Source organism: Gallinula chloropus (assembly GCF_964237585.1).
Source record: "Gallinula chloropus genome assembly, chromosome: 1".
Taxonomy (NCBI): Eukaryota; Metazoa; Chordata; class Aves; order Gruiformes; family Rallidae; genus Gallinula; species Gallinula chloropus.
This window is the reverse complement of record NC_140085.1, coordinates 116255962-116267646: the sequence shown is the minus strand read 5'-3', so window position 1 is coordinate 116267646 and position 11685 is coordinate 116255962. Positions and strand designations below refer to the sequence as shown.

General features: G+C 46.0%; 1 protein-coding gene across 1 annotated transcript in view; it reads right to left on the bottom strand.

The window, feature by feature from the left end:
• Positions 1–717: 717 nt before the first annotated feature.
• The window catches only part of TTC3 (tetratricopeptide repeat domain 3), a gene marked incomplete at its 5' end in the record, with an annotated part of 58951 nt that continues 47983 nt past the window's right edge, over positions 718–11685 (bottom strand). The window contains 12 exons of the mRNA XM_084279307.1: positions 718–1712; positions 2334–2423; positions 2651–2872; positions 3018–3138; positions 3563–3984; positions 6046–6147; positions 6710–6800; positions 7435–7535; positions 8450–8546; positions 9119–9187; positions 9782–9921; positions 11284–11433. Of these exons, the coding sequence (XP_084135433.1) occupies positions 1602–1712; positions 2334–2423; positions 2651–2872; positions 3018–3138; positions 3563–3984; positions 6046–6147; positions 6710–6800; positions 7435–7535; positions 8450–8546; positions 9119–9187; positions 9782–9921; positions 11284–11433 (1716 nt within the window). The 3' untranslated portion in view covers positions 718–1601. The remainder of the gene's footprint in view (positions 1713–2333; positions 2424–2650; positions 2873–3017; positions 3139–3562; positions 3985–6045; positions 6148–6709; positions 6801–7434; positions 7536–8449; positions 8547–9118; positions 9188–9781; positions 9922–11283; positions 11434–11685) is intronic.

Genomic DNA, 11685 nt, shown 5'->3' with positions numbered 1-11685 from the left:
GCAGCGTTGTGAAGCAGGAAAATGTCATTCCAGGCCCTGGATCATCATCGGTATTTCAGGAATGAACATCTGAAATTCTTCAGGGTCTTGTGGGGAAAAGAGAGAAGGTGATTTCCTTCTCCAAGACGGAGATGGAAAAGGGAAAGCCCCTCTTCCCCCTCTACACGACGTTTTGAGAGTGCCACCTGCTGCTCAGAGAGGAGCGCTGTCACCTCCCACCGTCTTAAGCGAGTCATCAGAAAGTTCATCCTGCCAGAGCAGCTGAGCTGGAGGCTGCGCAGCTGCCCCCTCCCCTTACAGCCATGGCCCCGGGGCAGCCTGGGGCAAGGGGAACGAGCCCCCTCTGGATATCTCCGCCAGCCTTCCGGGGCGGGGGGCAGCCAGGGCCAAGGAACACAGCTCAGAATCCACCCTGCTGCTATAGGCACGTCCTGGAGGGAGAGGAAAAACGGGAGTGGCTGATAAACAAGGGTAGGTAAATGCCATCTTGTCCTTATCCCCTCAAGACTGCCCCCTCCAGCCATCTGTACACCTCTTGCAACCCGAGGGCCAAGGTCAATAGCAACTTTTCATAAAAGCAAAGACAATGATCCACCTGTGAGAACAACAGGAGCTGGAAAGCGCTGAGCAGCACAGCACAGCACCTAATTCTTCAGGCCTGAGGTGCCTTAGATTACTCAGACCTCTCCAAAATGGCACAAGAACACCACATCACTGTAGCAGTAATTTTATTTTTGATGCAAGTACTGGTTAATTGATTCTGTGATTAACTAGTATATTAAAACTTCATCTGGAGGATCCCCAGGATCAGCCAACTTAATCGTATCTAATCAGTTTAATAGCATTTGTACCCCAACAACAGCCACACTATTTTCAGCGAGGGTAAGCTGTACCCACTCTAGTCCTGGTCTTCTGGCACACTCAAGATTGTTCAAGCAGCCGGATAACCCTTCTTTCAGCTGGCTGCAGTCTGTACCTCACCCTGGCAGTGAATGTTGGTGTGTAGAATACAGATGCAGCATACCATTTCCTCAGAAATTAAAAGTCCTGTAATTCTGATTTTAACAAGTCAGCTCTTCAACAAGGGCAATACAAACCGTATTACAAGATGAATTTGAGCCCTGGTATTCCAACTCAGTGATGCACAGACAGAAAGCAGCACATGGATACTTGGGAGTTTTAGGTTCATAATATGATTAGAAGTCATTCAAACTACTGATCAGCTATGGATTTACATACAGAGGAATGTAATGTCTTGGCTGTTCCAAATCCTGCTAGTCTGTTCAGATCACCTTGCTTGATACTAGAATTTATTTTCAGGGTGGTGTAAGGTCTGAAGGAAACCCCTCTCTTCCCAGGAATCATGCACCATCCTTTGAGAGCAGTGATAAATACCCCCTACTCATTCTGTGCTGCTGGCAGCTGAGCTGCACTGTGTGGGTTAATGCCCAGTGTCCAATACAGAGTCCCCCAAGTTGTTTCTACCACTTCCAATAAACCCAGGGTTCCACCCCATTTTAGGCATCATGTTTGTTCCTTCTCACTGTCCTTATTCTGCAGTCACTTGCATCTCGTTACGACTTGTTCAGACAACAGGCGGTTTAGGCAGGTTTGTTCCTTGCAGGGAGCTTGGGGAAGTCCTCCGGTAGCAAAATGTGAATGCGGCAGATGGGGCAGGTGCTTGAGTGCTGCTTCAGCCACGTTCTGATGCACTGCAAGGACAGGGACACCACGCTGAGGACACAAAGTCTGGTGTAACAAATTCCCTTAAATACGTCAATAACGGTCACTATCAGGCAAAGCGATTTCCCAGCATGTTCTACTAGTGACAGTTGCTGTCAGAACACCCTTGTGATGCTCTGCTGACTGGTTTGCACTTGCACCTCTTCTGCAAAAGCAAATTGTCAGTAAACCCACCCAGCAAGGGGCAGAGGTCAAAGACTGAAGTGTCAGGGTGCTGTAATGTAACTCTGTCTCGCTGCATGAAGTTGTGCTGGCAGCTGCCATGGGCAGGAAATGCTGGGCTCACACTGGGGTAAAGATGCCACAAACAAATCTGTGACTTGAGTGCCACATTTATTCTCCAAAAAACAAGCTTAAGTTCACTTTGAATTGCCATTTTACTTCATCTAAAACTGGAAGCTTTCTGACACACTAAGGCTGTATGTGTAGCAAGTCTTGGCATACAGAGTGTGTAAAAACTGCACGCTGTTCTTTAAGCAATGAAGGGTGACGGGAAGGGGAAGGGGGGCTGCTCCTAGGAAGGACAACAAGGGTGTCATGGAACAGGTCATAAACATTTGCATCTAAGCTCTAGAACCAGAGCTCCTTACCTCTTGGTGAAAATGGTGCCCACATTCTAGTTCATACAAGTCTCTGCTTAGCTCATCATGACATATTGTGCAAGGATCATCACTGGAGGCCTGTACATAAACAGTGATTTAAAAGCTTGCAGCAATTAATCTGCAAATTCCAAGTTGTTGTTAATTTTACTACATTTAACCAAGTACATTTAAGTTTTGTGTGGAAGATGACCACGTCAATCACACTTGTATATAGAGATACACTGAGCACAGCAACCCTGGGATCATCTCCTGCCTTGTCCAAAGTACACAGCGACTGCTTCACACTGAGGCAGCAGAGAACTTACCACATAGTCTAGTTTCTTCCATTTCGTTTTAGATTTTGCTCCAACATTTTCCCACGGCTGAAGATTTGGCTGAGATGGATTTTTACTGGAGGGGGGTTTATGAGCCCTGGGTGGGCCGGGCACGGTTTCTTCTGCGGGTACTTCCCAAGCCCGAGCTCCCGTCTGCTGCGCTGGTGAAGCAGGGGACACCGATGTCAGAGATCTCCCCACTGAAGTTGGTGCCTGGACAGGTATTGGAAAAGAATGTTGAGCAGGTTCCTATTCCAGAGCTTGCCAGCAAAGGGAAGGAAGTTTTGTCCTTTTCTGGACACTGCAGTTCCCTCTGTTGGGATGTGCAGAAGGGGCAGCAGCTCCACAAACCACATACCTTATTTTGCTGGTCCAGAATGAGTTCTGTCACTCTGCTTAGAATTTCATCTAAGCTCAAACCCGACAATGTGTTCCCATTTATTCGCTGTACTTCCTTTATGAAGCTAATGAAGTCTGAGCTGAATGTGGGGGAAAGAAAAGAGAGACACGCTTACTGACTGGCAGTGCTACGGCTGCTGCCAGCTTGGAGAAGCCTCTGGCCGCTGTCTGAGTTACAGCAGCAGAGCTCTTAAAGATACCAAACTTAAGCTTCCAGCACCTCCCAGTAAACTGGGATCCAGCTGCCTGCGTGCTGAAAAACCCTGAGCAATAGAACACTACAAGTGCTGGTGGTTCTAACTGGAAACAGCCCACGATGCCTAAGCACAAGGCTGGAGATCCATTCCCTCAAGGAACGTCTGACTGAGTGGGAGGGAGAGGAACAACTAACATTCTTCTGAAACAGAAGCCACCTAATAGGAAATAGCTTCTTTTTGTACTTTGCCCCAGGATGTTCAGAACCTGTAACCCAGCATTAACACCACACACATGAAAGACACGGACCTGCTGTAGTTGGGGAAGATGCTTTGCAGACGCACAATAATATTTTTAAATGCCTTTGGAAGCATTTTGTTGCTTGGAAGTGCAGGCGGCCTTGGCTGTACAGCCGAGTCCTCACGGTGGTGCTGGTTTGGCTGGTCATTCTGAGTATTGCTTCCAGACATCCCTGACGGGCAAGCTGCCGAAACCCTCTCGGAATACAATCCTTCCAGAGGCTTGGAGTGTGCCTTCACTGATCCACCGCTTGCAGAACAAGCCGTAGAACTCGCATGTGCTGTCTTAACTCCCACCTCCGAATTAGAGGGAGCGTGTGTTGGACCTGGGTCTTCAGAACTTGAAAACGCAGGAAGTGAATTAGGGCACGCAGGGGCAGGGGAGCACATGACAACGGCTGGATCACTGATGAGAGGCCTGCCCTGCTTTGCCTAGGGAATAAACAGATTTCACAGGAAAAACACTGATTAAAGTGAATCAAGCAGACCTCTCGAGCATGGGTGATGACACATTTGGTCGTCCTATGGAACCCACCTAAGGCCTTATCAGTGTGTCTGACTGTGCTTTGCCTAGCTAAAAGCACTGCACAGCAGTGCTCCTTAACAGGTGCCACACACAGACCCAGCTTCTCTGGACAGGACAGTGTCAAGCAGCACATGCACAAACCGCTCCTTTCACTGAGTCCCGCCTTGCTCAGGAACACGTAGCTGCTGGGCTGCCCTAAGCTGGGAAGAAGCAGAACTGCCTTGAGTAAGGGCCAGCAGTCAGGACGTACAAAATGCACTGCTTTAACGGATTGTATAATCTGTATGTAACCCACTGCAACTAGGTGTTGGTTTTTAAACACAAACACCTCAGCTATAGTCACTGACTTGAAAAAGTGTGGAGCTGACGTGATCCAGGAAGACTTTTTTGCACTGATGATTCTGTGCCGTAAATGGAAAGCATTCCTTAAAATAAGCTTTGTTGTTTGACCCCCGGACTGCTCTTTGTTTCAGAACCTGGTTACTTCCTAACACACAACACTGAAATTCCTTCTTTCCTCCTAGTCAAACCTGCTGGTTTTTGTTCTGCGCTCTTTAGTCTGCCACCTCTTTGAAGCTGTATTTTAGCTGCTTCTGTACAAGTGTTTAATTAATGGAACAAATTCAACAGGGAGGAAAAGGCTTTCACCCAGTCTTTTTCATTTGGACTCAGTATTTGCCCATTAAGTCCTTTCAAAGCTGAGAGAATTACAGGTCCCTCTCTTGAAAGGTTGCTCCTGTATCACTGCAGGAAAAAGAGACGCAGAATGCAGAACAAGAGGCTCAAAAGTCACTCTTTTCCAGCCTGCAAATCAATGGTAACCTCAGGAAGGTAACTAAGTTACCAACACATCAGTAAGGATTCTGTGCCAATAAACAGAAAGGAGATACCTAGAAGTGGAGAAAAGGCACACAGAAGAACACAAGTGTCACTGTGACTTGTGCAACGCCAGGAAACCTGTAGTAACAATCCTCTAAGTATACAGCATTAGAACACAGCTCTGAATCTAAACTGTACCAAAAACAAAAAAGAAAAAAAAAGGACTTTCACAAAGCATTATAAAGAGAGAAGAGGGAGAGTGAGAGAGTATGTCATGTGGCATCTTCAATGAACTCAGAGATTTCACACCTGTGCACACACCATGAGTGCTTTGACTTTGGGTCAATTTCCTCCCCTACTCTCAAAGATGGGCTGAACATTTTTTTTCCTTACTCCAAAGGGTCCCAGGTCCAGGGAGTTTTGAATGCTCTTTGTCTTCATGGCTGGCCATCATCTCTATGCCCTGGCTTCAGTTTGACTGGCAGTGAACAGCAGCACAGAGGCTGCCTGCACCACTGCCGCAGTGAGCCTGGCTGCACATACTCTGCCATTGCCACAGTACAAGTACTGACTCGTGCTGACTCGGTCCTCGCACCAGGAACAGCCACAGGGTTCAGAAGTCCCTGTCGTGATCTGAGCAAAGCAGTCGTGGAACTGTTGGCCCAGGAGAAAGTGGGTTTAGATCATATTTATCTGGGTTGCAGTCCTTACAGATGCATTTCCATAAATGGCTACACTCCATCCAGTCCCTAACAGCAGTGACTGGAAGGTGATGGGGTGTTTGTAATCTGTTACACATGCTGGTGTAACGCAGCCTGGTCCCTGCGGATTTTGGTGCTGCAGGGAAGTCACGATACACAAAACCACTTGTCCTCATGCAGACAGAGCACGAAGCACTGTAACGTTACGTCTGGACAGCTTAAGCCCCTCAAAGGCCTTTAGAACACGTTTCTCAGGGGACTTCACCACGCTAACCTGCAGTCACCTTTTCCTCTCAAACAGCACCTGCACGTATGGAGAGCGCCAGATAACCTCGTGTTCAGGGCTCTATATTCAAGTCCTTAATGCACATGCCCTGTAACAGGCAGCCGCGCCGACGCGAGCGCAGCGACCTTCTAGCCAACTGCTAGGACGTGTAAGATACGTACTAAGACGCTGGGAGGAGGAGGAGGAAGCTCTGCAGTCTCCACTTTAGTGAGGCAGGTCCGTACACCATCTTTCACCATCTGAATTTTCTCTTCATACCCGGCCTGCAGAAGGAACACAAGTTACCCATCCGCGCGGGCGCCATTCTGAAGCGAGAGCGAGGCTGAACGCAGCTGCTTCCCTGCAGAGCGCCAAGGGTGAGAACGCGCCCGTCAGCTGGAGCCCTTTGCTACCCTAAGGCAAACCTGTACTGAAGCACTTGCCTGGATGCTTGAAAGGGTTCGGGGAAACCCCTTGTAGAACTCAGCCCAGGCATTTTGCGTCTTAACTTTACACAGAGAGTCTTCTGCTGCTTTTAAAGGTGGTGCATGGATTTCTCAAGTTCAGAAAACACAGAACCACCTGTTAACATGGGATCCAGTTTTGAAGCAAGGGTATAAAGGACAGCTTTTGGCCTTCATAAAATCTGAGGTATTTATTGTAACTTAACTGTAATTAAATAATCTAGACTTAAAACCGTATCTTTTGTAATTAAAAAATACAGTTTGGTATTTGGAGGGTAAGCTACTGGTGTGTCTTAAAAAAGGAATGCAATTTTTTTTTAAAGTATTCTGTTCTAATTGCCAAAGTTCAATTTAAAGCTTGTTAAGGGAAGCCAAAGCTTACCTCGACTTCTTCCAGTTGCTTCTTTAAATCTGAAATAAATTTTTCCCAAGAATCAATCTGTGACTTCAGGTTAGGTGCTGCTGAAGCTGAGCTGCAGAAGTATTCAAGATTTTTCAGTTAAACCCCAGCATTCCCGTTATTTTTGTTTAAGACCAACAATTTCAGTACAACAGTTCCTTCCCCAAACAACTAAATCCCAGTTGAAGACTTCAAGCAGATTTAAGTTCAAATTTGTTATATTGGTACTTAGGTCCTATCCAGTCCCAGAAGTGGACTCCTCAAATGCCAGTTAGTATTTTGCAGCAGCCTAAAGACTGGGAAAGGGAACATGGCGTTAAGTTTTATAAAAGGTCATGTCAAGGGCTAAATTAGTTCCTTGTGAGGAAGAACACAATGTTGTTGCGTGCCCAGCAACTTTGCACTCTCTCCTATCTGCATCGCAGCCCTGGCCCAGGGATGCTGTGGAGGAATAACCAGAAAGTTCCCAGTAGCCTGATCCTCCCCTGCTAGGAAAGAGTAAGGCAAGAAGCTTGTTCCTGCTCTGGTATCACATCCTGGTCATTGAAGATCACAAAGAAGTTCAGCTTCAGGAAAGCTGCATTTAACCTGCCATGTTTCTATACACCTTTCAGGCCCTCTGTGAGCAAAACTGACTTGTCCAGTGATTGAACAGTCAGTATTTAGCAGTTAGTCCCTCTGAAGTTTTTGGTGTAAACTCTCCATACCTGCTGAATGACTTCAACACCTTGAGATTTACTTCTGCATTGGCAGCTCTGGCATTCAGCTTGTATACTTCAGTTTCCTTCCAGGTTCTGAGCACCGATATCTGTAACATAACAATCTTTAAAAAAAGGTGCAGTGGAAGCACTGCTGGAACACAGGGAAAACTTCAAAACAGATTTAGTAGCATCTGAAACAGTAATTTGATGGTAGAGAGTACACCACACAGTTTCAACCATGTGGAATTTCAAGTGGAATTAAAAGCCCTGGCAGGCTTTTGCAAGGATAAAGAGGTTACAGTCACTTCAACCGATAGCAGAAAGCTTCCACAGATGTTAGTTTACAACTTGCCATCTAGACACACACGTGTAAATAAGTACACACATACTCTCTTAAGGAGATTAAAGCTGCCTTTGCCTTTTAAATACTGTGTGGCTAAAGACTAATTGTGGACCAACAGTTCAATCTTGTGATCGTACCGCAGGACAGACAGCCCTCGAGCCCTTCTTAGGAGGATTCTCAAAGCATTTCCAGTATCAAATGTGATGGGTTTCAGAAAGAAACCTGGCTGTTGGCCAGCACTGTCCTTTCAGCAACACACACAAGTCTTGTTGCATTTGGATCCCACCTGATAAGTGAAGCAGCAGCTACACGACTTTTAACAAGGGATCTTTCATGGTCCTCAAGTTAACTCTTACTAACAGAATCTGCCCATAACAAGGATAGGCATGAAACTGAATTAGGAAGTGCTTCTCCAAAGAAAATGCAACATGTGCCCCAAACTGTGGGCACTTTTAATACTTGTGGCTACCTTGATGATCTGCAAAGTTCTGTAGGATAACATCATGAATAGCATTCGTCAGTAACTGATGAGCACTTCTGATACACATGCTTACAGAAAGCATTAGATGCTATTGAAAAAGTACATTGTTTGGTAAGACTTCACCAGTTATCTTCCCCACCTATCAGCACAAGTGATCCAAGCTCTAGCAAAAGCATTTTAAGGTTTTCTGTTTGTACCTCTGCTTCAACAGCTCTTTTCACACACTCCTGGCAGTCACCTTGGCTCTTTTTTATAAGCTCTTCCAATTTTACTTTCTCATTAGCAAGTTTATTACTGTGAAATAAAAAGAAGTTAAATATTTGAGTAACATTTACAACAGAGCAGTAGTTAAAATTTATGGCTGGAGAGGCTTTCTACAGCTGGAGCCCCTCTCTTCAGAGCCACCCATCTCCACTGACACCGGGATGCCCGAACCCTCCCGCCTGTGGGGCTGCGCTGCCGGCTGCACGGACACGACCTTGGCAGGCTCAGTCTGCAAGCCAGGGAGCTCTCAGGGGTTGTGCTACTGCGGTCACTCAAACACTAGTTATTCTTCCCAGCCTGATCACGTGTCTAACGGGTCAACAGCTGACACATTCACTTCATCCCACCTGCAAACGAGTAGCTTTTGGAAAGCGTTTACATCGGTACCACAGCCCACTCCTAACATCCACTCTAGGGAACACTATGAGTGTACTTTGAAAACCCAGGCTTATTATCCTGAGTATCTTCTAGAAAACAGTGTTTACTTAGGACATGTAAAAGGAAACTAACTGAGAATGAGCCTTCACCCAGAGTGAGGAAAACACCACCAATAACATGTCAGTAGGAAGAGAAAACTGCTGACAGGCACAGGGGGTTCTCACCTGGTCTCGAGATACGTATTTAAAGACACATTATACTGCTTCTCCTTCTCATCGATGGTCTTCGAATACCTGCAGTAACCAAACACTGAGTCAGCTTGTTCTGAGAAATGCTGACAAGCCAACACATGTTTCTCTACAGCCACAGCAGAGGGAATCTACGTTTTATGCAGTATTTAATGCAACTAAGCAGTTGCTAATGTAAAAGCAGGCCAATGACTTTTCAGGAGAGATTCAGTCCAAACTACTCAGACTAAAGATAACACAACAATAAAATCCAAATATGAGAGCAGACACGTGCATGTTTCAGCCTGTTATGGGATAAAACACCTAGCTGGTTACACAGTCAGTGATTAGGTTACTTCAAGGTTTCTGAGGTGTTCAGAGAGTTTTGGGATGAAATACTGGTAACACTTTGTATCATAATGAAATGACAGGAAGTTTATTTCCCAGAAATCAGCGACATGACCTCACAGGTACTTTCTGATTATGGAAGAAATTGACTGAATTTGACTCCTGCTCTTCCCCTGCCAGGAGAGCTCATTGCCAGGGGAAGAGCTGCATTTGCTGCACACAGACTGGAAATTACTGCTGCTTTTAAAAAACCCCACAAGGCAGCCCTCAAGCAAAGGGAAAGCAATGCACATCCGTATGTAAGCCCAGTACCTATCGTTGGTATCCGTATGCTTTTTAACTGTGCTTCTCAGGGCTTTTAAATTCTTTTGATTTTCTTTTTTCTCCTGTTGCCATTTTTTCACTTTTATTTCTAAGTCTTGATTAAGCCAATCCAGTTCATTCTTTGATACCTAAAAGCAGACAGAAGATAAGAAAACATTATTTCTGGAAATGTTATTTTATTGAAAATGAAAGTTAGAGCCGACCAAGCCAGCGAATGTTACAGCAACAGAGTTTTACTACTGCTTGATTTATTGTTAACTCATGTGTTTAGTGTGGGCAACACACTCATAAGCACTCTCCTGCAATGGGCTGCACCCCTGTTACAGGGCTTCACAGTACCTGCAGCTCTGTTTCACAGTCAGATGAAGGAAGCAGCCCATTTACACACTGTCACAACAAATAGGTACTGAAATGCCAAAATCAGCAAGCACACTGCTCATTCTTTACTAACTGGTTCTGCCCTGTGAGGGCGGTGAGGCCCTGGCACAGGCTGCCCAGAGGAGCTGTAGCTGCCCCCTCCCTGGCAGTGTTCAGGGCCAGGTTGAATGGGGCTTTGGGCAAACTGGGCTAGTGGAGAATGTCCCTGCTCATGGCAGGGGGTTGGAACTAGATGGGCTTTGGAGGTCCCTCCCAACCAAAAATGTTCTTTGATACTATGAAGAGAGCAGTAAGCCTTATGGCTGCCATAACTGCTTTAAAAAAGCCCAAAGTGTCTTAATGCGTCACTGGGAAATGAAAACATTTTTCAAGTGCCTGCAATGCCTATGGAGAAGTTCACCCACCCTGCATACAACCATGCTGGCAGCTTAAAACTCTCTGACCTCACATTTTAACCAAATATCCATACAGAAAGCCAGATCTGAAACTCCTTTCACACAAGTTTGCCAGGGTATTTGCAGCCAGGGGCAAAGCTACAACAGAGGAGCTGCCCTGCTGCAGCACCTGAGTTTACTCCAACACAGCACTGGAAGGGAAATACGTGTTAGACTGAGGTTGAGTGACAGACCCCATCTTTCCAGAGTGGGTATGGGGAGAGACTGCTTTGGTCTCACTTGATTTTAATGGAAAAAAGCCTTTTTATGTAGACAAACAGGTAGCCTGCAGCACCTACAGCTTAAACTATAAAATCAACCAAGTCCAAGTGATACCAGGCTGATTGGGGTGTTTGATGAGGTGTCCTCTTGCCCCCAGACGTTTTTGTGGAACTAAAGCCTGTTAGCAAAACCAGCAAACCAAGAAGAAGGAACAGTCAGCACAGTGCTTTTTTGTTCTGTGTCTGAACCAAGCCCAACAGCTGCCCACTAGATGGAGGCAACCAATATTCCATGTGTCTGGAATGCAGTCAAAGGAAGAGGACACGCAAAGATGGTGAGGTGATACAATGAGTGAGATTTCACAGCAATGAGTGAAACCAGTTAAGTTTCAAGAGTATGGCTGACCAACTGCAAACAATCTGTGAGCCACTGCAGTATGGATAAAAGCACTGATACCTCAGTCTCTTCAACACTTTTTTTTAGGAGCTCTTTTAAGGCACCGATTTCCTCCGAGCTTCGGCTTTGTAACCCATCAAGTTTCTCCTCTGCTTCTTTAAGTTGTTCTTTTAATACCCGATGCTCTTTCTCCATATACTGAGTATCCCCCTGAGAAGAGATCAGTTAGAAACACAATCTGGTACCTGTCACCACAGGGCTGCAAACATTCACACCTAGAAGGAATGGTTTGCTGCCGCTTGAGATTCAGAATCCTGAGTGTGGCTGTGGCAGGGGGAGTGTGGGTGCTTTTATTTGTTTAGTTTGGGGGGCATGGAGAGGGCGTGGGTGTGTTTAAGAGAAAGCTGTGTATCACTTTCAATCCAGGTGAGGAAATGAACATTCATGTCTGTCCATGAACAG